This window comes from Condylura cristata, unplaced genomic scaffold (assembly GCF_000260355.1).
Source record: "Condylura cristata isolate star-nosed mole 26May11 unplaced genomic scaffold, ConCri1.0 scaffold00045, whole genome shotgun sequence".
Lineage (NCBI taxonomy): Eukaryota > Metazoa > Chordata > Mammalia > Eulipotyphla > Talpidae > Condylura > Condylura cristata.
Genome location: NW_004567146.1, coordinates 2,377,841 through 2,404,216, shown reverse-complemented (window position 1 = coordinate 2,404,216; position 26,376 = coordinate 2,377,841). Strand labels below are relative to the sequence as shown.

Sequence of the window (26,376 nt, the reverse complement as noted above, 5' to 3'; positions counted from 1 at the left end):
GAAGAGACTACTAAGAATATTAACTAACATTATCATAGTATTTTAGTTTATTACATTTTAAGAAATAATAGTTGAAAATCCAAACAAGGTAGTTAGGTTTTGTGCTAACATAGCTTTTACTTCCCTCTGTCATCATGACCTGCTACAAACATATCAACAGTCTAAATGGACTCACTCCAGTAATGTTGCCATCACGACCACTCATGGACTGAAGCACAGCCTTATCCAAGCCCAACTTGAGGCTAGCCTTATCAAACATTTCTCTCTCATAGGAATTACGAGTGATAAGACGATACACCTTCACAGCTTTGCTCTGCCCAATTCGATGACAACGTGCCTGGGCCTTTAAAAAAAAGAGAGAGAGAAAGAGAAGGAAAGGGCAGATATTATGACATGGGGATAGAACACAAAATACCAATTCACATCTATGAAGCAGGTATGAAACAACTCCAAATCAAAATTCCAAATCAAAATTCCAAATCAAAATTTCCAGGTGTATATTGCCCTGTCATACAGACCAGGGGTTAGCAAACTATGAACTGTAGCTACCTAGTTTTATTAAGTTTTACTGGAACACAGTTCCACCCATTCTTTACATATACCATTGGCTTCTTTTGTGCAACAAAGTAAGATTTGTAGTTACAAAGAAATCACATGGTTTGCAAAGTCTAAAACATTTACTGTTCCTTTACAAAATGTTTGCTCACTTAGGATTTTAACTGCCACCCCAAAATAAGTAAACAATTCCATACTCTCTGAAAGGCACTTCCTAAAAGATCCTGATTCTATTGTTTCCATTACCTGCAGGTCATTTTGTGGATTCCAGTCTGAATCAAAGATGATGCAGGTATCAGCAGCTGTGAGATTAATACCAAGTCCACCGGCCCGGGTACATAGCAAGAAGACAAAGCGGTCTGAGTCAGGCTTGCTGAAGCGGTCGATAGCAGCCTGTCGAAGGTTGCCTCTAACTCTCCCATCAATACGCTCATATAAGTACCTGCATGTGAGTCAACGAAAAAAAATTTTATTGGCTAAGGACACAGAGAACAAACAAAAATACTAGAATCAGTATTAGTATATCCGTGTCTCTAGCTAGCCAAAAACCTCATCAGAAACTTAAGTATATCCCTCTTAAATATGTCTTTCATTCCAGTCCTGGTCAGTTTTACTGACGTTGGGCCCAGTTTAGGACCTTCTACTCTTTGTAGCTTTATGAGGATATAGTAAACACAAGGCTTATAGCAACTCTCTTCTCACCTTCTCTGGATTAGATAATCCTCTAGGATATCTAGGCAGCGTACCATCTGGGAGAAGATCAGAACTTTATGGCCACCAGCCTTCAGTTTTGGAAGTAACTTGTCAATAAGAACCAATTTACCAGCTGAACGAACCATGGCCTGCAGGTGGAAGTCATGAGGTATGATATGGCAAGCTTCTCGAAATTCTGTGAGGATTTTCTCTTCTGCACCTGCCAAGAGAAAAATTAAACTTGATGGTAAGATGTAGAGATACCTACTCAGGCTGTGATGTAGTTAACTGAGGTACAGCAGCAAAATTTAAAAAAAAAAATTAATGATCTGAGAGGAACATTTCTCACATATATTTCAGCATGAAAAAATCCAAAATCACCCACAGTTGTGTTATATTAGAATCTCCAAAGTAAATCAGGCTTACAACTATAATTGGGTATAACAGAATCTCAGGTATGTACATAAGAGGACAAGGACTAGGATAGAACATGCAAACCACTAGTACCAAGGTACTGGCATCTAAAGCAGAACCAGCAAAATGGTGTATGAGTTGTGACAACACCATACACAGAACAGAATGATGTGAGTTCTTACTCATGAAATTCTTAATAACAGATCCCATTTAATTTAGAGATTATACAGGGTATAATGAACTAGACAAAGACATTTAAGAATCATTTTTAAAAAAACCCTGAATCCCCAAAATAGGCTCAATCAGTCAATGTATCCGTTTTTCCTGAGGTGTAGCACTTAGAAAGAACACAGGTAATATGGAAATTCAGGTATTTTCCCAGGAACTTCCTCACCATTGATGAGATATGGGTGATTGCAGCATTTGCGCAACTCCATCATTGTGTTGAGTAGATTAGGCATGTTAGTATGACCTGCCCCTTTAGAAAGGAAGGAGAAATTCTTCTCCAAAATAGCCCGGTAGTATTTCTTTTGGATGTTGGTCAGTTCTACTTCAATAATAGTTTCCTGTTTAGGTGCCAAGTTTTTTTCAACATCCTCTTTGAGTCTTCGTAGCATCATGGGTTTGAGAATTGCCTGTAGTTTTTGAACCTGTGTCCAAACAGAAAAAGAAATCAGGAACAAGACAAACATTCTCAGATAATGTAGAAACAGAGAAAAGTTTTGCAGTATCTACGTGGACAATGCCCCAAATGATGTCGGGGCAAGATACACAGAGTCCAGAAAGATTCTGGGTGTCTATGGCAACAGATGTGCAAACTTTACCTTTTATCTGCCCTAGATATTTAGTACCTCACCAGATAGTCTTCCTACCTGTTCCTCCGTCTTGAGATCCCCAAAGTCCTTAAGGAACTCTGATTCTGAAGGAAACTGTGAAGGTTCCAAAAAATGAAGCAAACTAAACAGTTCCTCCACTGTATTTTGCAATGGTGTTCCTGTGAGGAGCACTTTGTGTTCCTACAGATGAAGAAAACAGAATGATAAAATTCAGAAACACAAAGGACTTCTGGAGTCTTCTACTGAGTGTATAACTTCATTTTAATTTATCTACAAAACTATGGGAATGGACCAGATTACTGCCTTTTATTTGCTCCCTCCTTTGACTTACGTATAAAGCATTCAAGAATAATTCTGCTCTTATTTATTAGCACACTGAATTAATTTAAAAGACTGTGACTATGAAATAAAATAGCAATTCAGAAAATGCTTTCTTTTCAGTAATGTCTCTCTACACTTCTCACAGATATCCTAATATGCCTCCCTCTAGAAAATGTACCTGTACTGAATTAAATTATGGCCATTAAATTATTGGTAGCTCCCTCTACCAAGTTCACCTGTGGAAGCTGGGCTTGCCTTGTTCTGACAAAGGCAATGCAGTAGACATGATACTGTGTGAGTTACAGACCCTATACCTCGAATGCTTTACAGCTTCCACCTCCAGCACCACTAAGTAAAGTCCAGTGTGACCTATTAGAGTGATGTCTGTGTTGAAGGTAAGCCAAGGTGACCCAGCCATTAACCACCACCAACTGCCAGCTGCAGATATATTAATTATTCCAAACAAGACTTGTCATAGCTAAGTCTAAGGCAAGTTGATGAGCTAAAGAATCTTGAAAAATATATGTTTTAAGTTTGTTGGTATTGTATTATGAAGCCATAGGTAACTGATATGGTATCCCTCCTCTCCAGCTGATTGAGAATCATTAACCTAACTACTTCTAGTTCTAAAACTTATATATAACTTTTAGGTTACCATTCCCAGAGATGCCACAGATCAATACCCACCACCCAATAGCAAGATGGAGATTCATTTTTCTTCTCTGCTAAATTATGGCTATTTTAATTAGGGCTATTTTAATCCAGGTTTCTTTCATCCACAATCAGATGTGAGCGACTCACCAAGTCCATATGCTTGAGACTATCAAGCAATTTGCAATTACGATTCTTCAGTCGATGGGCCTCATCAATGATAACACAGCGCCACTCAATTTCACGAAGCTCAGGGCAGTCTGACAAAATCATCTCAAAAGTGGTGATCAGGGCATCAAACTTGTAAGCCCCTGGAATTAGGCGCCCCTAAGTATGAAGGCAGTAAAGTCAGGAACTCATTATACCTATAATGAGTTCTTCTGAATTACACATTTCTTTGTCATATTAAGGCAAGCTTAGTAGGAAATACACCCTGCACCACCAACCACTTCCACTGTCATTTATCTTCCTGATAAACAGTGCCTAATCACTGAATGTAAAAGACACTGTGTCGCTTCAAAATACTCAGCTTCTTGGGAATATGACTAGCTCACTGAATGAAGCTAGACATTTTTGACTCTGCTATATGCCTAGTTCATGTACCTCAGTCCTAGATCTTTTGTTGATTAACACTGAAATCCACAATGTTGGGAATTGCTGAAACATACAACACTAAATGTGAAAATAGCTAATACTGTATGTGGAAATACTGTTTATTATTTAAAAACAGAAGAATCAAATCATCAAAACAAAATTAATAGTAAAATGTGACCTGAATAAATGTAGTATGGTTGAAATAAAGAGCACAAAAAAACTGATGATAGAAAAACTATGTATTTTATGTATTCAGGGTCCTCCCTGGTGGCGCAACGGGTTAAAGCACAGCACTATGAAGCTATCACAGCCACTGCAGCACGAGTTCCATCCCTGGCCAGGAAGATGACCCAAATGGCATGTCAGACCTCCCCTGACCGGCCCACTGCTCCCCTCAGCAGCATATTTCAATCTGTCTGCCTATTCTGCTCTCCACACTGTCTTCAGTGAATCCTCTCATACCCACCACCTCTACCTCTGGCCTGTAACACAGTCCTGTATGCATGAATAAATCTTTAAAAAAATAAATAAAATGTATATATTGATAAAAAATGTTAGACCTTCTACTGGATCCAAATGTCTACTGAATCCAAACAGAAAAATTGGGCCCTCCCTGGTGGTACAACGGGTTAGGACACGGCACTGCAAGCTAGCCACAGTCACTTCATTTCCAGTTCTATCCTCGGCCCTGGAGGTGACCAACATGGCGTAGCAGACTTCTCCTGTCTCTCCTGCTGCTCCCCTCGGCAGTGTACTTCCTAGATCTGCCTATTTTGCTCCCCACTCGCTCTCTAGTGAATCCTTTCACTGCCCCTGCACCTCTGCCCTGTACCCCCATGTATAAATAAATCTTTTTTTAAAAAGGGGAAGATTTAAAAAAATGCCCTGCATGACCTGCACAGAATTGTCCTAAAACCAGATTCTCAAAAGTCTTCTGAAATACCAGGTCCCATGCATGGCCTTCTCTCCCTAACCCAAGACATATAACTCACCCGTGAGTCTTTGCAGTACATTTCATATTGCTGGATCATCTGCCGGCTGGCCAGACTGCCATGATAGACAATAGTATTCATCTCTGTCCATGTATTGAATTCTCGCTCCCAATTAGTAATTGTGGACAGTGGGGCAATGACCAGGAAGGGGCCATGGATACCCACATTATATACCTCCTGCAAGAAGGCAATGGACTGAATAGTTTTGCCCAATCCCATTTCATCAGCCAGGATGCAATTCTGCCTGCATATTCATTGTGGAAAAAGAAAAATAAATCAAAGATACATCATAAAAAGGAGTATGTAAACAGAAAGTTTCAAATGAAAACTAGTAAAAGTAATCCCAGACTTAGCACATATCTTATGGGGCACTCTTTTCTTTACCTGTTATACCAATTAAAAAGCAACCAATTGACCCCTTCCAACTGATATTCTCGTAACTGGTTTCTGTTTTTATACTCATGCGATAATTCCAACTTCTTCCAGGCACTTGCCTGTGGACGAGTCTAAAAAATAGAAAATTTGAATAAATGAGACAGAGACATGAACAAAGGTAGGCAAATTTACTAGACAGTTTTAACAGATGTCAATTCAAATGTATGACTGCTTGAATTAAAATGTTAAATTTATTCAAGTTTATGAATTTTTACTAACACTTTAAAGAGTAAAAGCTCCCTGGCCACTCTGGAGGATGCTAAGGAACTACTTGATCCAGAAAAAAATAAAAAATTAAAGCATTTATTTTCCTTTCTTATATTATCTGTATCTCAGGGTAACCAAACAGTAAGTGAAACACAATTCATTTTATAGAAGATTCCCACTAATAAATGAAGAAATGATAGAATACTTAGTGGTCCTCACTCCTATATGCCAAGGCTCTAGAACACTGATGTCTGGTGGAATTTTCTATAAAAATTAAGATGTTTCTTATCTGCCTCTAGCCACATGTCACTGTTCAGCATTTGAAATATGGCTAGAAGCTACTGTATTTGACAGCATAACTCTAAAATGTTCTAGTGGAGAACACTGCTCTACACCAAACCACTTAGAGATAGAAGGGATAGAGAATATTTAGAAGGTACCAAACGGAATGAAATTGGTACATTCAGACTATGGAAAATCTTAGAGAACAAAGTACTTGGTTTTTTCAAGAGAAAATTGCAAAGGAGAAGAAGAGCTCAAAGGAAACTATAATGACATATTAACTAAAAGCAATATATGGATTTGAATCTAATTCAAACTATCAAAAATTAGAAGACAGGGCCTCCCTTGTGGCATAAGGGGTTAAATCTCAGCATTATGAAGCTAACAGCAACCACTGCAGCTGTAGTTTGATCCCCAGCCAGCCATCTGATTCACATGGTGGAGCAGACCTCTCCTGTCTCACCTGTTGCTCCCCCCAACAGTGTATTTCAGTAGATCTGTTGCCTGTTATGCTCCCTACACTCTCTGTTGAGTCTTCTTACCCAAATATCCCGCACATACCTCTAGCATACATCTAGACTCTTGTATGCTAAATAAATCTTTAAAAAAAATAAAAAATTAGATGACAATTGGAAATATATAGACAAGATATTTCATAATAGTTAGGAACAGTTAAGTTTTTGAGATGTGGTAATGGTATTTTTTTTTTTCTTTAGACATATACACTAAAATATTCAGAGATGAAATAAAGGAATCTGGAAATTGCCTTAAAATAATCTGGGAAACAGGACAATGAGTGAGAAGAGAGACACATGAAAAATAACTGGCTGTGTGTTAATTGTTAAAAATGGATAACAGAGATTTCACATTACTCATTCAATTTTGGTATATGTTTGACAATGTCTCATAATAAAAAGCTGAAACAGCATATACTATTTTAGAAGGTAAGTTATAAAGCCATATATGGGCTTTATAAGCTAAATGCAAAGGTACTTACCACTCTTTTGAGTTCTGGGTGCCTTGATTGGATCCGTTTAAATTCTCGAATCTTGCCCTCATCAACATCCTCTTTCAGTTCCCAGGTACTATCCTCATATGGTAGAGAACACCATTTCACCAAGTAGTAAATTACAGGCTAGGAATGGAGTCAAAGACTTATTAACAAGCTATTCAGGATAACATTTTGATTACAGAATCAAAGTGTCAGTAACTTAAAGGTAATGAGAAGATCAGGTTGACTGCATCATCATTTGCTCATAACATTTTGATTATAGAATCAAAGTGTCAGTAACTTAAAGGTACTGACAAGATCAGGTTGACTGCATCATCATTTGTTCATTTGCAGATGCACTGCACTACTCATGGCTTAGATCCTTCTTCCACACAATTTATAAGTATCTGTTCTAAAAGCAAAATTTCTCTCTGGTAGTTTCTAAAACAGTAAAAACTAAAACATGCTCATCAAACAAACAGATGCCAAAGGAAAAAAGGAAGAAAAATTTCTTTTAGTCTATTTCTAACATGTGCTGAATTAGCTTAAAAAAGAGAAGATAAGGCTTTTAAAAGATAAGCATATGAGCACCAAATCTGATACAGCAAAAGCCAAGCAAGCTACTTTTAGAAATGAGGAACAGGTCAAAGCCAGAGTAGCAGAGTAGGGCTGAAATCACTGGACTTCACAGAGTTCCTGATGTTGAGTGCAGATGCTTCTTCAAAGAGTGTTCTTACGGTAGTAAAGAGATTTCCTTGTGAGCCTCAGGAAGTTAGGAGATAATTAGAAGATAGTATCACTGAATAAAGTAGCAAAAGTGAAGAAGAAGAGAAAATTCTGAAATTCCTACTATAGCACAATGCTCTACATAGGCCTTTCACGTCAAAGGAAGTGACAAGATGATTCAAGATGATCACTGCACTCACTGCATTTCCAATTTTGGTTTACATAATCAAGGATTAGGTTGGGCCTAGAGTCAATCAACAGGAATCTCTAATCATCAATTCATGGAAGACCCACTGTTAGAGGCCAGCAAGAAGTCTAAAGACATAGTTACTCCACAGTCACAGATCAAAGAAGTAATTCAGCTACTCCTTTACCTTTTCCTTTGTCACAGAACTCAGGTCACATTCTTAGTACATTTGTCCAGGTTGCATATTTCTAGCATCATAACTTACTTTACCAAGGACTTTATTCTAATACTTGTTTCTACTATTAGGTAAGGTAAATAGGATGAACAAATTAAACTCATCGGGAGAAGAGGAAAATAGATATACTGAACTTATTACCCAATACTAGGAATATAAATTATAGAACCAGAATACTGAAACATTTTCATCTGTCATTACAGTTGCAATACTTTCTAAAGGAGCCTAACCACAAGAAATTACTTTGGGGATGATAAGTATAGTGATAGCATAAGGTTTTCAAGGCTGGGAAGGCTGTGATCCCAAAATGATGGGAATAATGGTAATTAACCTATCCTTTTAGCTAACTAACAGTATTTAACCTAGCCAAGTTAGTAACAGGTTCATTTTTCAATCACCACAAACAATAATCTACACCTCTAACCCTAAAAGCAGCATATATGTTTTCTACACCATACTTATTAGGATTTAAGATACACTGTATGTAATAGGTGTTGGACAGGTTAAGGTTGACGCTGTGATTCACCCTTAAAAGATAAAGTAGACAGAGGTGTTCTACAGATTTACTGTGGTTTCAATCTATAAGACTCTTACATAGGCTCTCCCTGGTGGTGCAAAACATTAAAGCACAGCACTACGAAGCTCTCTGTAGCCATTGCATACAAGTTTAATGCCCAGCCAGTGAGCTGACCCACATGGTATGCCAGACCTCTCATGACCACCCACTGCTCCCCTCAGCAGTGTATTTCAGTACATCTGCTTGTTCTGCTCCCCACGCTGTATCTGGTGAGAGGTCACACCCCAACACCACTGGTCTGTACCCCAGTTCTTATATGCATAAATTTTAAAAATCTTAAAAAAAAAAGACTCTTACATGGAAAATGAAAACAATAATTTATTATTATTAAACAATAATTTATGAGATTACCAGCAAGCGTTTTAACATCTGTAAACTCTGCTCCTCAGTCTAAGAAAGCCTATAGCAGTGTTTAAACCATATCAACCTATGCCTGAGAACAAATTAGAATGCAAGTTAAAAATGTAGTCCCGGGGCCCTCCCTGGTGGTGCAGCGGGTTAAAGCCCACCACTAAGAAGCTTGAGTTCGATTCCCGCCTGCCCCGGAGGTGACCACATGGCGTGGCAGACCTCTCCTGACCTGTCCACTGCTCCCCTCAGCAGTGTACTTTATGGATCTGCCTGTCCTGCTCCCTGCTTTGTCTCTAGTGAATCCTCTCACCCTCCGCATCTCTGGCCTGTACCCAGTTCTGTATGAATAAATAAAATAAATCTTTAAAAAAAAAAGTACTCCCGGGTCCTCCCTGGTGGCGCAGCAGGTTAAAGCACAGCACTAAGAAGCTAACACTATTGCAGCATGAGTTCAATCCCCAGCCCGAGAGGTGGCCCACATGGCACGGCAGACCTCTCCTAATCCACCTGCTGCTCCCCTCAGCAGTATAGTTTGTCAGTTAGCCTCTTGTGCTCCCCATTCTGTCTCTGGTGAATCCTCTCACTACCCCCCTGCACCTCTGGCCTGTACCCCAGTTATGTATGCATAAATTATCTTTAAAAAAAAAAAAGGTAGTCTCACAATAGACCTACTCAATTTAAATTCGTGAGAGTCAGACAGCACAATCTGTTTAAAAGTAGTGAATCAAATGCCATAGACCTGTTTCAATGATAAATGAAAATGCATTTAACTGATGATAAATTCAGGAAATAAATAATTCTCAACAACATGCATAAAGCTATGAATATGTGCAAATATGTTAGTATTCACAAATTTGAAGATTTGTGAAGTACTCTTTTCTCCTCTCTAACTCTCACCCTAAAGTGAGAATCAAGGGTCTCCTATATAAAATCTGAGAAAATTCGGAGACCAAAGTGAATGACATTTTAGTATATAAAGCCCCCAGATGGGAATCTTTTCTATCTCAGCACTCTAAGGATCCATTAGAAACATTCAAAAGTACCTTTTCAGTCCAAAAGATATTTCAGTTATAAGTAAAAACTGAAGGGTGGGCAAGCAGAGGCAAGCAAGACCAGCATAAAGGGTCTTTCATGCGCCTCCATTGTCCCAACTCACCTCCCCATTGTCCTTGTCAATACTGTGAGATTCATCCAGTATCCTATCCACCTCTACGTAGTCTGGGTTAAAGGGCTCTTCATCCTTAAGGAATTAAGAAATCAAACAAAAAAAACAAAAGATCACCGTTATGTAGATCCATCCCTCCATCCCACCTTCAGCTGATGACCCCACTTCAGAAGTTATTAAAAAAAAAACAGAAGTCATCAAGTCGGAGCTCCCCATTTTCATATTATCAAATCCTCCAAACTTCACTACATCTGCACACATCTTCTTGCTTGTTAAGAGAAAATGTCTCTTCTCCATAACAGAGGTAAATTTCTCCATAGATGCCCTGAAATCCATCCCTTGTCTTAGAAATCCCTCTGTATTGGACCATAAGCATATGAACATGCACTACTGTTTCATATCTTTGCAACAATTTATCTGTTTCCTACTCAAACTTTCTTAGGTTTTAAACACACAGCATGTTCAATTTCATTTGTCCATCCATTTCACTATTCCTTCTATCAGACAACTAAACTAATCTTATCAAGGTCATTAGGCACCAAACACAATAATAACATTTCTGTACTGATTTCATCTCTACACAATATTCAGGAACTCACTAGTCTCTCCTAAAGCACTCTTCCCTTTGCTTTTTCTATCTCCCCTCCACTCTTTTTTTGGACAATTCTCAGTCATATTCAATTGATTTTTTTTTCCTAAGTCACTATTTGGGTTGTATCTTAATATAAATAATGCAAGATTCCCACAATGATCTCAGAGCAACCTTAAGGGGAAAGACCTTATTTTTTCTTAAGATACTTTCTCCCCTTCATTTTTGTGATGTACCTTTCAGCTATCAATCTGGCAGACAAGTCCTTTTGTTTTACTGGGACACCAGAATCAGGAAAAATTCTTTAAGGTTTGGTTCTAAGGTCACAACCATTCTCTAATAGAATGTTCTACAGGAAAGTACAAAACTATTAGAACTCCCCTGCCCTATGATTCGATTCATTTGCTAAGATTAGAAACCTAGCACACCAAACCCTGTCAATTCTGCTTTAAAATAAATTCTTATCTATCCATTCTCTCTACCCAATAAACCACATTACACTAAGTCATGGAAATTTCTCATCTAGAAAACTTCTAATGCCTCTGTATTGCTCATCCTACTTTCATGTTTATTCTTCTTCAATCCTGGTGCTTTTAGAAGTGAAAATTGGATTATTTGTTTGGCCTGTTTTAAAGAGTTCAATGGTTTCCCTTTGCACTTAGAATTAAAAAAAAGAAAACCTGCTTATAAAGTCCACAAAGAACCTTCTTGCCTAAATATCAGATCTCATTTAGGCCATTCACTCTGTAATTTATGCATTTCCCTGTTCTTTCAGACTCTACCCTATCTCATCCTTCACATATGCTAATTCTCACTTCAGGGATACCATTTACATGTGTTCATGGCCTTGTTAACCTATGTGTTAGGGATCTCTTTCCTAGTACAATTCAATTTTTTATCTCAATCCCCAATTAGACAATGAGCTACATAAGATCATGTCTGATTTGCTTATTATAGTATAATAAAGTGATGAATAAATGAATGACTGATCTGGTTAAATGTTTGACCTGTAAAGGCAGATTTAACCAAGTATGAGTCAGTTAACAGAATTCAGTAAAATAGTCATAAATTGTACATCTAATGCCAGCTAGAATGGGATTATAGTTGCATGGAGCATTTCACAAATTAAAAAGACCACGGAGGAAAACACAACCCAATTATACTTATTTTCTTACAAAAAGAAATATAAAACCTTCATGGTCCTACTTGTGCTCTTCAGATGATATGGAAAATAATTAATTTATTAATAAACCTAGTGGTATAAAGCTAGGTTTATCTCATTTTTCAGTTAAAACTTATTTTGGGGAGCTGGTTATACATTATTCCTTTTCTCAATCTTTCTCATTACACCTTTTCCCTTTTTGCTCTAAGAATTTTTGAAAATTAATCTTTCTCAGGGGACTTAATATAGTGTATATATTCTAAAGATGAAAAATAAGTTTGTTAAAGAATATGTGTACACAAAACCCTCAAAGCAAAACAGATGGCTTAAACATGTTCAAGAGATCCTTAAGCATACTCCAGTATTTAACTAGTAATCATCCCATAACACTAGATATGAGAAATTAAAATACCTTTTCACTATTTCTAGTAGTAATAGATTAGAAACTTGAGAAAATAAATGTTCTCTTATTGATATAGCTGTTTATGTTTATCTTTAGATACCATCAACAGATGAACACTAGAGGAAAAATACCTCAAGTGCAGAGGTTGATTTATCACCCACTTTGAAAATACTTTATGAATGTTGAACAAATCAATTTCAAATATTCTATAACTTACAAAAATATCATATTTAGAGCTGGGAAAAGAAGGCATGCAACAATTAAGTAAGGGGACTCCAAGGATCAAAATTAGAATTTCATACTTATACACATACAAGTCTTTTGAAGAATCAGTCAAGATTGATAACACTATAATTTATACTTTTATGAAAGAAGTGACAGGCAATAATATTTCTAATTACCTCATGGAAGAAGTGTCTCATCTGAGCCATTTTGGTTTTAAAGCGTTTTAGTTTTTGATGGATCCTCTTATCCTTCTCAAGTTGGGAGATGGTAGCCCATTCACAGTGTAAATAGGAGCTGGAAGAGGATGGAAATGGCCAGTCATGGTATGAGAAAAAGGAACTGGTAGGCATGTGTTCAAAATTTGGAAATCAGCCAGAAGCAGATATGATCACATGCTAAAGTATGGTATGAGTCTTCTAGGTCAGTACTTAAACTTAAGTTTGCACATAAACACTTGGTCTGGGTTTGAAAATTTACATATCTGACAGATACCCAAATGATGCTAATTTTGCTTCTCTACAAATCATACTTTGAATAGCAAGGTCTTAGGCTTATAGTAAGGTATAGAGGAAAGTAAGAGATTTTATCAGCAACCAAGAAACTATCTTCACTCTACCTTTCTACAGAAATATTAAAACCATGTTAATTCTTGAATTTCAATCCAAACAGCAATTTTCCTCACTGAAAATGTACTGGGGTAGGAAACCATTCAAAAGAAATAAACCCAGCCCCCCCCACCCCCCCCAACTCCCCTACAAATAGCCTATACAGGTTAACTTTTTACAGCCCTGGGAAATTTGGGGTAAAAATTTTTTTGCACAGATCACATACTAGTTCTTATACTTGACAAAGAATTCTTCTGCTTCAGTATATTGTCCAGAAGGAAGCTGAGAAAAAAGAAATTGCAGTTACCAATACTTTATTTGTCAAAGCAAGAACTTTTAATTTTAATCATACATGTAGAAGTTCATATCAATTCTCAAGAGAACATATTATTTGACTGAAAGATTAAACTAGTATTTCAGTATAAGAAGCTTGATAGTAGAATAAACTTTTACCTATTTTAAATGAATAAGCAAGGATAAGGCAATAAGACAGTTCTCAAGTTCTAGCTAACTTTTCTCCACCATCTCTGATAAGTACACTCTAGCAATATTTATTCCGGCAACCAAAAGTGCTCATTAAATAAAGCCTATCAACATGCTTTAAAGGCTGATAGTTAAGATAGAGGCCTCACCTCCTTCTTCACAATCCGCATAGAAAGCACTTTATCTACAATGGCTGCATCTTCTTCACTGGGATTCTCCTGTAGCAAAAGTTGTAGTCAGTCAACAGAGATTGGGAACACAGGACCAACCTCTCAAATTACAAGTTCTCAGCTTACCACAAAGAACTGCATGGAAGGCAAAGTCTCTCCATCTGGTTCCTGCACAGGCTCAGGGAGGATAGGCTCAGTTTTTATTGGACCAGTTACATCTACTTCTTCTTCTTCTTCATCATCTGTGATCTTTATATCCAGATCTTCTGTGTATTTTTTTCGCTTAACTTGGCGATTTGAGCGCCTCTTCTACAGAAACAAAAGTGATTGAAATAATTGCTGAGGACTTTCAAAAGGAAAACATTTAAAATTCCCTGCAGTCATTAAATCTTACTCCAAAATTCCTATGAAAAGTTAAACACAAGTAGTACTCTTAATCTGCAGGGTGCACAATACTTCACACCAGAAACAACCCTATAGGGTAATGGTGCAAAAATATTTTGTTTCTGTTTTAATTCTCACACATATACATACACAAAACACTATACATATTATTCTGCTTTTTTTTTTTAATGGAGATATTTTCCATTATTGATACATTTTAAATATACTTTATTCTTTCAACTGGTTGAGGTAAATTTTTTTTTTTAAGATTTATTTGTTTTTGCATACAGAACTGGGGTACAGGCCAGAGGCTCAGGGGTGGCGAGAGGCTTCACCAGAGACAGAGTGGGGAGCAGAACAGGCAGATCTACGAAGTACACTGCTGAGGGGAGCAGCAGGCCGGTCAGAAGAGGTCTGCCACGCCATGTGGTCACCTCCAGGGCAGGCGGGAATCAAACTCATGTGGAATTGGCTTTAGCTTCTTAGTAGTGTGCTTTAACCCGCTGCGCCACCAGGGAGGGCCTGAGGTAAATATTTTTAAGTAATACTTGCACTCATAATAAAAAATTGGAAGTGATAGAAAATAGATATTATTTTTAATCATGTTGTTCCTGAAAACCCAAAAGAATCAAATGAGTTGTCAGAAAGAAAACCATTGAGTAAACCTGCTGTTTTAAAAATCAGGAACATTCCTATGTTCCTCTGCCAGAAAATATGAAAGATTCTATTATTGGGAATAAAATTATCTAAACAATTAGAGTAAGAAATAAACAAAATAATACATGAAGAAAATTCTAAAACACTATAAGATGTAAAAAAAGACAAGTGGGGATAAACATTAATGTTCTAGAATATGACAATTCTTGATAACACAAATCTGACAGCAAAATCAACAAAATGTTTTAATTGGATAAACTGATTCTAAAATTGCAATGGAGAAATAAATACCAATGACTAGCCAGGAAAACTATACTTACCAAATATGAAACCCAATATAAAGAAATACTAATAAACACAATTCTTCAAGAAGAGGTAAGTCAATGAAATAGTGTCCAAGTAGAGAGTAAAATATTTAGTGAACTTTAGAACATGTTAAAAATAGCAAGTGGAGAGAAACAAATGGCCAACCATTTAAAGGAAGAAACAAACAAAATTACAGAAGATCAAAGATTTAAAGGAAAAGGAAAAAATAACAAAATTTCTACATGAAGACATGGAAATTTATAATCCTACATCATAGTGTTTATAATAAATTGATCAATCTCAGCTTATAAAATAACATGATATATGTATACTATAATCCACCATAAACACAGCTGATACAGATCATAAACTAAAGAAAATATCATATGATACGGTTCCTATGCATAAAAACTTCTTTTGAGTGAAGATCAATAATACAATAGAAATGTGGGCACAGGACATGGACAGTTCACAGGAAACAAAATGGCTTTTTATTGCAAAAAAGATGTTCCTACTCACAATAAAATAATCATAAGAAAATTAAATGCAGATACCATTTTTATTGTGCCAGAAAATTTGCAAAACTAGAAAAGTTCGATTAAATATTTAAAACAGACACTCATGCATTTTGTTAAAGAATATACAAGGATATGAACTTTTGAAAGAAAATTTAATAATGCCCTTTGATACAGTAATTACAGTTTTAAGATAACTTACAGGTAAATTTGCATATATACATTCCTTGCTGTAGTATAAGACTAGATAAAACCTAAATGCCCATCAATAGGGTTAAACGGTTAAACAAATTACAATACTGTTAAAACAAGGTATAATGGGGCCCTCTCTAGTGGCGCAGCGGGTTAAAGCACAGCACAAAGAAGCTTAAGCCACTTCCGCTTAAGTTCGATCCCTGGCTGCCCTGGAGGAGATCCACATGGCGAGGCAGACCTCTCCTGACCCGTCCGCTGCTCCCCTCAGCAGTGTACTTCGTTGATCTGCCTATTCTGGACCCCACTCTGTCTCTGGTGAATCCTCTCACCCTCCACACCTCTGGCCTGTACCCCAGTTCTGTACGAATAAATAAATCTTAAAAAAAAAAACAATGTATACTGTACACTACTTAAAAAGAATGGGGTAGATTAACAACACTAAATGCAGAAGATATGAAAATGGAACTCTACTGGTGGCAATATAAAATCACTTTGGAATCTAGCCGATTTTTGTAAAGTGTTACGTTTATTTGTTTAACCATCATACAGTCTTATCAAATCCATTCTCAGGCATTTATCCTTGAGAAATGATAAGCTATGCCTTATTCATAATAATTGTAATAATTCATAATATTCATAATAGCTCCACATCACTTGTACTAAGTACTCACAGTAAGATTGTTCATTTCAGCCTTATTCTTAATAGTTCCAAAGTGGAAACAACCCAAATGTCCATGGATAAACATTGTGATATAACTCAAAAAAAAAAAAAAAAAAAACTCAAGAAAAATAAGAATGAACTACTGATACATTCAACAACATGAATGAATCTCAAAGCCACTATGCTGCAAGAAGTAAGACCTAAAAGCACATATTATATCATTCCATTTATAGGAAGTTCATCTATAGTAATAATGACTATAGTAATAATGACTGCCTACTGGGAGGTGGGATGACTAACTGGAAGATTGTAGAAGGGAACTATTTAGTGTAATGGAAAGGTTATTTTTTTTTTTTAAGTTTATTTATGCATACAAGAGCTGAGGTGCAGGGGATGAGAGAATTCATCAGAGACAGATTGGGGAGCAGAACAGGTGTATCTATTAAAATATACTGCTGAGGGGAGTAGCTGGTAAGACATGAGAGGTCTGCTGCACCATGTGGGTCAGCTCCCTGGTTGTGGATCAAATTTGTGTGTAGTGGTTGCACGTGGATATATACATTAGTGAAAACTCACCTAAGATTACAAAGAAAACCTATGTACATTTCACTGCATGTATATTCTACCTCATTAAAAATGTCTGAGAAGACACACGAACTACTGGTAGGTAGGTATAATGATTGGGATTACAGAGAACTTCTATCTTCCACTTTATGTGTTGATGTATTATTTAAAGTACATTACATCCATCACATAGTAATCTTAGTATATTTTTACAAAGTTTAAGAGACATTAAAATTACTTGGACTGCTTAAAATAATTTAGAAAGGGATATGACAAACATATCTGTTGTTAAGAACTGAGGTGAGAGAATGGGAAAATAGGACTTCATAATCTCTATGCGTCAACATTTTCATAACGAAAAGGTGGGGAACCATGTTATAGATCTATCTCTTCTGATAAAGAACAATCTTCAAAATGTTCTGGTAGAGAAAAAACAAATGCATAGATATGTCCCTCCCTGATGTCACAACAGGTTAGGACACCGAGCCACAGCTGCCTCAGCCTGAGTTAGATTCCCAGACCTGGAGGTGACCTGCATGGTAAAGCAGACCTCTCCTGTCTCACTCCCTCAGCAGTGTACTTTGTCTATCTGCTGTTCTGTTCCCCACTTTGTCTCTGGTGAACCCCCTCACCCCCCACACTTCTGGCCTGTATCCCAGTTCTATGTGCATAAACAGACCTTTAAAAAAAGTGGCCCTCCCTGGTGGCGCAATGGGTTAAAGCACAGCACTGCAAGTGAGCCGACTGCTTCAGTGAGAGTTCGGATCCCAGACCTCCTCTCTTGTGTCGCCCGCTGCTCCCCTCAGCTGTGTACTTCGTCAATCTGCCTGTTCTGCTCCCCACTGTTTCTGGTGAATCCTCTCAATGCCCCTGCACCTCTGGTCTGTACCCCACTTCTATATGCATGAAAAAAAAAAAAAAGCATAGATATGGACTACTAACATGAAATAGATGCAAAAGTAGAATTCTCATGAAAAGAACACAGGAAAAATGGTAACAGGTTCCTTCTTGGAAAAGAACTGTGGACTGTGAGGTTGGGGTGTAGATTGGAGATTTTTATAAAGTATGCTTTTTTTTGAACTGTTAGATCATTTTCTTCACCCATATATATGAAAATAAAATTGTAAATGGTCAAGTAAATTAAGTTTCAAAGAAAAAAAACTGAAAGAATAACCATGACCCACTTTCCCTTTTACCCTTCTCTCTCCTCAAAGAAACATACTCTTAAAAACACTTATTCAGGCCTTCCCTGGTGGCACAGCAGGTTAAAGCACAGCACTGAGAAGCTAAAGCCACTTCCGCATGAGTTTGATTCCCGCCTGCCCCGGAGGTGACCACATGGCGAGGCAGACCTCTCCTGACCCACCCGCTGCTCCCCTCACAGTGTACTTCATAGATCTGCTTGTTCTGCTCCCCACTCTGTCTCTGGTGAAGCCTCTCGCCACCTCCGAGCCTCTGGCCTGTACCCCAGTTCTATATGAACAAATAAATAAATCTTTTAAAAACAAAAACAACAACAAAAAACATTAAAAAAAAGCCTCTTGTTCAATCATCCACAGGGGAAATAAAGGGGTGGGATATGCATGTGTTTATACACTCAGGGTTATTAAAAAGATTTATACATACTATTCTATATTTAGATCTTTTCATTCAATATGAAGATGTTTTCGACATTAGCATGTCCTACTCTATTTCATTGTTTTTTTTTTAAAAAGACTTATTTATACATACAAGAACTGGGGTCTAGGCTAGAGGTATGAGAGGACTCACCAGAGACAGAGTGGGGAGCAGAACAGGCAGATGTACTGAAATACACTGCTGAGGGGAGCAGCGGGTGATACAGGAGAGGTCTGCTGCGCCATGTGGGTCAGGTCCCTGGCTGGGGGTTGAACTCGTGCTGCAGTGGCTAGGTATAGCCTCAGAGTGTTGCCCTTTAATTTGTTGCACAACCAGGGAGAACCCTTCATTGTTTTTAATTGCCTTGTAGTACTCCACTGGGTGGCTTTTAATGATTTTATTTTCCCAGTAACAGACATTAAATATTTGGCTAATTCTGCCACAATATATGCTTCACTGCATACTTCTGAGAATGTATTTATCAGTTTCCTAGGTGCAGGATCATTAAGTCAGTGGACACTATATACACATGCTGACAACAAAAAAATTGCCTCAGCACTCCCTCCCACCAATTGTGTCTAAAGTGTCTATTCCTTAAATCCACTGCCAGTGACGCCATCACCACAGCTAAAGGTTGAACTGCATCCCCAAACATTCTTATAATGCAATTTTAACCCCCATTACCTTAAAATGCAATTGTACCTGGCCACAGATCTTTAAAGAAATGATTAAGTTAAAATGAACTTTTTAGGGTGGGTCCTCGTTCAATTTGACTGGTATTATTGTAAGGCAGAGAAATTTGAACACACAGAAAGATACTAAGGAATGCGGATAACTGGGAAAAGGCCATGCGGAGAACACAGTAAGGTGGCCACACTAAGGCCAGGAGAGAGGCTATTAGAGGAACCCAAATTGCTGGCCCTTGAACATTTAGCATTCAGAACACGAGAAAATAAATTTCTGTTGTTAAGCCATACATTTTGTGCTATTTTGTTATAGCAGCCCTAGCAAACTAACATACTTTTTAACTCTTACTTAACTTTATGTTTCTTGTATTACAAAGATTTGTTCTCAGTTTGTTTCTTAATTATTAACACTACTGACACTTTTATTTAATAAACATATATATTAATCTTACTGTGAGTTCTTATCATGAGTTAAGTACCGGTATATGTGCTTTTTCAACATCTAATCTTCCTAATAACCCTATTGGTTGATTATTACTTGCATTTTAGAAATGTAGAAATTGAGGTACCAAGGTTAGGTGAAATGACAAGGTTACTAAATGGTAAAGATGAGAACCCAACAGATTTTGTTAGAGTGTGGGCTCATAACTACTATGCTGCTTATGGAATTGATGCTGTTCTATATGCATCATTTTTATATAGTCAAAAATATCAATCTTCTCCTTTAAGATCCATCTCACTTGATAATTTAAAATTTCATAAATATTTTATAGAAAATTAATTTCAATTTTTACATTTAAACCTTCAATTAAATTAATATTTGTTTTGATTTGGTTTAATGACTGGTACAAGAAATTAAGGTTTATTTTTTGGTAAATGTGTACTCAGTTTTCCTAACATTTATTAAATACTCTTTCCTATCCACTGATTTAAAATGGCATTTTTGTGATTTTTTTTTTAAAGATTTATTTATTTATGCTTACAGAACTGGTGTATGGCCAGAGGTTCAAGGGCTGTGAGAGGATTCAGCAGGGACGGAGTGGGGAGCAGGTTAGACAGATGTACTCAAAAACACTGCTGAGGGGAGCAGTGGGAAGGCCAGGAGAGGTCTGCCACACCATGTGTGTCAGCTCCTTGGTTGGGGATAGAGCTCATGCTCAGTGGCTTCAGAGAGTTTCACAATGTGGTACTTTAACCCGTTGTGCCACCAGGGAGAGACCCATTTTTGTAACTTTTAAGTCTGTTTCTAGACTTTTTTTTTTAGACTATTATTTTATTGGTATTTCTTCTCTTATTCCAAACCTTTGATATAAGGTTTGGAATAATGTCCATTAAATCTAGTTTTTGCCTTATTTTCCTTTTCAAATATGTCTTAGCTATTTTCACATGTTAACTTACCCCACATGAACCCAAAATATCAATTTTTAAATGTATTTGTATATGAATGTATATGAACAGGAGAGATATGTTAAGTATTATTAGAGTGGCAACTAAGGTTCAAACCTCCACCTGCAGTGGGAAATTAAGACAAAGCTAAATCTGTTAATGAACTAGGATGGTAGAGCTATTTAGATAACATGGGTGTCCAGTGTCTTAATTCCAGGGAAATCTGGGGTCCCCCTGTTAGTGCAACAGACTAAGTCACAGCACTGTGAAGCTATCTGCAGCCACTGCAGCATAAGTTCAATTCCCAGCCAGAGAGCTGACCCATGTGGTGCAGCAGCCTCTCCTGTCTCTCCTGCTGCTTCCCTCAGCAGTTTATTTCAGTTGATCTGCCTGTTTTGCTCTCCACTCTGTCTCGGTGAATCCTCTCACCCCTGCACCTCTGGTTTACATCTTGTATGCATAAATAAATAAAATCTTAAAAAAAAAAGGGGGGGGTAGGGAAAACTTTGTGTGGAAGTATCCAGTTCAGAGTCAGAACCCTGAAGTGTAAAAAAGAAAAGGAAATGGGAGTAGTTGGACAGATCTAAGACAAAATAAAGTCCTGACATGGTCATGACAATAATCAGTAACTCTGATTTCATATTTGCTTAGTTTTTAAAATTGGAATTTAAAAAAATTCATTTTCTACAATAAGCTTTTGCCTAAAAAGACAAAATTTAAAAGACATGACAATGACCAAGTCCTACCTCTTTTACCTTTTAGGCCTATACATAGGCTTAGAAAAACCACTAAAATGGTGCAATGGGTTAGTATGAAGCAGTATGAAGAGATCCACAGCCACTATAGCACGAGTTAAGAGTTCTGGCCAGGGGGTGACCCACATGGCATTGCAGACTCTCCTATCCCACCTGCTTATCCCCTCAGCAGAGCACTTCATCAGTCAGTCTGTTGTGCTACCCACTCTGTCTCTGGTGAATCCTCTCACTGAACCCCGCATCTCTGGCCTGTGCCCCAGTTCTGTGTGCATAAATAAATCCATCTTAAAAAGAAAAAAAAGGCCCTCCCTAGTGGCGCAGCGGATTAAAGCACTGCACTGAGAAGCTAAAAGCCACTTCCACATGAGTTCAATTCCCGCCTGCCCCGGAGGTGACCACATGGTGTGGCAGACCTCTCCTGACCCGCCCGCTGCTCCCCTCAGCAGTGTACTTCGTGGATCTGCCTGTTCTGCTCCCCACGCTGTCTCTGGTGAAGCCTCTCACCGCCCCTGAGCCTCTGGCCTGTACGCCAGTTCTGTATGCACAAATAAATAAATCTTTAAAAGAAAAAAAAAAGAAAAACCACTAAAATGTGTACATGCTTACAGTTGCTCAGTATCTATTTCTCCTATGTCAGAAATAAGACAGATACGAGTTCTTTAAGGTTCATTTTACCTGAATGCTGCTTTCTTCATCTTCTCGGGGTGATTGTGCAGGCATGACTTCCACATCTGAATTATCAGATGAAGTATTACGCTTTCTTTTCTTACCCACGACAGGAGTGATGGTGCTAAAAAGGAAAAACCAAATTCATTTTCAGTGAGGTTAAGAAAAATTTGTAAGAAAATATAATCTTGCCCTCCCTGGTGACACAACATGTTAAAGCCTGTATAGCACTATGAAGCTAGCTGCAGCCACTTTAGCATGGGTTCAGACCCCACCAGGGAGGTGACCCACGTGGTGCAGCAGACCTCTCCAGTCTCACCCACTGCTCCCCTCAGCAGCGTACTTCATTAATCTGCCCATCCTGCTTCTCACTGTCTCTGGTGAATCCTCTCACAGTCCTGCACCTCTGCCCTGTATCCCAGTTCTGTATGTATAAATAAATCAATCTTAAAAAAACAAAGTTTATACCATCATATGTGAAATTTCCAGATACAAGTGTCTAGCTCTTGTGTGTGGGACACACAACTATTAAGTAGTGTACTTGGGGGGAATAAAAAAAAGATATTGGGGTTTCTAATCCACTGGGCTGATCTTTACACCAGAGAACGACAAATCCTTGCTGTCACAAGTACAGAATGGAAGGTTGAATAAGAGAGAACATACTGGACTAAGAACTACAAAGTTACTTTTTTAGTTCAAGGTCTATCACTAGCATTAGTTTCCTTATTTGTAAACATTAGTAACACATGGTCTAACAGTTATTAAAGATCACTTATATAAGGGCCTCCCTCATGGCACAAAGGGTTTAGTCTCAGCTATCAAGCTAGCATCAACCACTAAGCACAAGTCCGATCCACAGCAAATGAGCTAACCCACAGGAGCACCCTCTGTTTTCACCCTTTGCTCCCTTCAGCAGTGTATTTCTTTCTGTCTGCCTCTTCTGTTACACATTCTGTCTCTGATGAATCCTCACCTCCACCCCTGCACCTTTGGCCTGCACCCCCATTCTTATATGTATATATATATTTTTAAAGATTTATTTGTACATAGAGAACTGGAGTGGCGAGAGGCTTCACCAGAGACAGAGTGGGGAGCAGAACAGGCAGATCGACGAAGTACACTGCTGAGGGGAGCAGCGGGTGGGTCAGGAGAGGTCTGCCGCGCCATGTGGTCACCTCCGGGGCAGGCGGGAATCGAACTCATGCGGAAGTGGCTTTAGCTTCTCAGTGCAGCCCTTTAACCCGCTGCGCCACTAGGGAGGGCCTATGTATAATTTTTTTTTAAATCTTTAAAAAGAACAGGTATGAAACTTGTAATTGAAAAATCCTGTACAAATATGAATTGTAACTTTGGTACAAAGTCTGAAGAATCTTACAGAGCAGGAGCATGGGAGAAAAACAAAGAAGGAAGGTGTGAAGCTACTTAACACAGAAAGGAAAGAGGACACAGAATTCGGACAAGAATTATGTGGCAAGGTAAGGCATGTTTCTCTCAACACTGCTTCAGGTAGAGAGGCTGTTGAAAGGTTTTCAGTTTGGAGATGAGATGCCAGAACAGGACGACGACATCTCCAGCAGCTTTTACTGGTGTAGGTGTTAGAGGCAGTGGGAAATCTTATACTCTATAGTGATATAAGATCAGGGTAAATATATACAAACATAGCCACAGCTTTTAAGTGTGAATGCCAAGGCTACTAGTTAGCTTTCCCATGTGTTTCTCTTTCAAACATGCTAATTTTCAACTGTTTAACAATTAGCATTGCAACACAGAAAAAAAAGTTCATATTCTCTTTCATGATACACTGGTCACTCTGAATTATGTATCTGTTAAACATAAACATAATATGGTTTCTCTCAACTCTTAACTTTAAAATGAGTGCAATGTCAAACGTCCTATGGAAGCAGCAAGGAGCAGTACTTACTTTAGCTTATTCTTGCCTTTAGTTTTAGAGGTACCAGATGTTTTACTCTTCTTTGGCTTTTCTTCCTTGAGTCTTTCCCCACTGCTCTTCTTTCGACGTTTCTTTTCACCTTCTTCCTCAGGCCGAACACTGGGCAATTCATCCTCATTTAGTACTCGAGGTATGTTCTGCTCACCCCGGGCACGGGCCCTAGCAATGGCTTCTGCTACAATCCGATTTGCTTTCTCTTGCTTTTTCTGGTGTTCCAGCCTGCGGTTTTCCTCCATTCCTGTCTTGCCCCCGGTATGAGGAGCAGAGCTTGCTGGTGATGATAGAGCTGCTACTTCACTGGCACTCAGAACTTTAACTACAGAGAGCCCGGAAGAGGCTCCTTGTGAAGAGCCAGCCTAGAAAAATAAAGACACTAAAATTTCACCATCCTTGTAACTGAGTGACCTAAATGAAACCCAGACAAAAAGCTGGTAGGCTACACGCTTTAGCTAATTCTTCACCAAGAGAGATCAAGTCTTATCAAACCTAGACACAATTAAAACAAAAATTGTTCTTGTTGGGGCGTGAGAAAAGGCAAAAATTATGCCAACTAAATTACGATTTCCTTTACCTGTGTTCCTACTATCAATAACTATCAGTGTTTTTTTTAACCCTTTTTTATTTTATATACTTTATTTATATAATAAAGTAATAATTTATTTATATAATAGTTTATTTTTACATCATTGTGTATCTCTTAGTGGCTTAAGGGGCAAAAATTTCAACCAATGTAGCCCATAATTTCTGTGAGGTAAAAGTAACAACTTAAAAGTTCAGATTCTACTTTTGGCTACCATTAGCTCTCTCGGGTGAGATAAGTGACGCCTTTGAGACCTTTTATTTATCTTTTATATGACAGCCTATTTTGAATCATTTTTATTTTATAAGGATGTTAAAAAAGATTATAAATAAGATAGTTCCAGGATAAACCCAGATAAAATAAAATCTCTACCCCAAACCAAACAATAATCCTCAAATCTTTTCATCATGCAACTGAAACAAGATTTCCATGGGTAGAAGAAGTAAAAGTCTGTTATCTCAGTTCAGAAGTATAAATCTAAACTGGTGCTACATTTGAAAAGTAGTTGCTGAGGGCTAAGAGCAAGGTACTAAGAGACTGGTGTTCTTGCCTAACTAGAGAAGTCTCACCTGTGGCTGCAGCACAACCTTGAGTGGTACTGAAAGTCTTTGTCCTGGGCTCTGTCCTGGCCCCATTATCTGAGCCTGCTGCACAGAGGAGAGTGTCACGGGCTGGGTTGAGGGTGGCTGCTGGGGCTGGGGCTGTGATGATGGTGGCTGTGGTACAATCTGGATTTTCTGCTGTGGCTGCTGCACCTGCAGCTGGATAGTTACTACTTTGGCAGGCTGTCCCTGGGCATTCTTGGCTTGAGTCAGGGCTGCCAGCTGGTTGCCCTGTAACACTATCTTGCCTGGTAGACTCCCTAGCACGACATGCCGGTGTCCTCCTTGGGGACCTCCAGACTGTGGCTGTTGGAGGACCAGGGTGATGCGTTTTGACTCACCCTAGAGTAAAAAAAAGGAAATTGCAAGAGGCACAATGTTAAAGAATGGCACCTTTAAATATTTACACCAGCTTTCCTCATCCTAGAATCATAAAAACTGAGGGTCAGAAGATTTGGTACAATTCATTTTGATCATCCTCCTCCTCTGTCCTGATATAATCTTTTCTATAACACCTGTGCCAGCTAGGTAGCAAGCCTACTTTTGAATATTCCTGATAGAAGACAGGATCTTCTCAGGCAGTCATTTCAATGTTTTTGAAATCTGTTAGAACAAACGACTTTATTTGGATGAAAATCTACCACCTTCTTGGAGCTTCTTCCCATTGGTCTTATTACTCAATACTTTTCCCTTCTTCCCCCTAAAACCCATTTGGCCATTTATGCAGAGGCTAGAGCCTTTACTTTCTTACAACAGAAACTATCCTTTTCACTGAGCAATGTAGGAGAACATTTTTTTGTAATAAGAACAGGAAAAAGTTACACATAGCTCTGTTAAGTCTTACAAGTATACTTTTTTCCCCCCAAATGACTCCATGTTCCCACAGAATATCCTAAGTCTTACAAAACTTTATTATTGTGAATTCTTGTTTAATGTCTACCTTTCCTGGCAGACTGAGCTCTGTAAGGACAGTGACTGTGTCTGTCTCGTTCAGCACCAGCT

General features: G+C 38.2%; 1 protein-coding gene across 2 annotated transcripts in view; it reads right to left on the bottom strand.

Moving 5' to 3' along the window:
* CHD8 (chromodomain helicase DNA binding protein 8) overlaps positions 1-26,376 on the bottom strand; it is a 44,801-nt gene that overhangs the window by 11,642 nt on the left and 6,783 nt on the right. For both annotated transcript variants that reach the window (XM_012734084.1, XM_004694674.2), the window contains exons 3-19: positions 25,342-25,716; positions 24,163-24,548; positions 22,251-22,365; positions 13,976-14,158; positions 13,829-13,897; positions 13,423-13,478; positions 12,768-12,885; positions 10,204-10,287; positions 6,978-7,115; positions 5,441-5,562; positions 5,057-5,300; positions 3,621-3,797; positions 2,535-2,678; positions 2,057-2,312; positions 1,258-1,468; positions 802-997; positions 176-343 (exon numbers count right to left, since the gene is read on the bottom strand). In XM_012734084.1, coding sequence (XP_012589538.1) covers positions 176-343; positions 802-997; positions 1,258-1,468; positions 2,057-2,312; positions 2,535-2,678; positions 3,621-3,797; positions 5,057-5,300; positions 5,441-5,562; positions 6,978-7,115; positions 10,204-10,287; positions 12,768-12,885; positions 13,423-13,478; positions 13,829-13,897; positions 13,976-14,158; positions 22,251-22,365; positions 24,163-24,548; positions 25,342-25,716 — 3,042 coding nt within the window. The remainder of the gene's footprint in view (positions 1-175; positions 344-801; positions 998-1,257; positions 1,469-2,056; positions 2,313-2,534; positions 2,679-3,620; positions 3,798-5,056; positions 5,301-5,440; positions 5,563-6,977; positions 7,116-10,203; positions 10,288-12,767; positions 12,886-13,422; positions 13,479-13,828; positions 13,898-13,975; positions 14,159-22,250; positions 22,366-24,162; positions 24,549-25,341; positions 25,717-26,376) is intronic.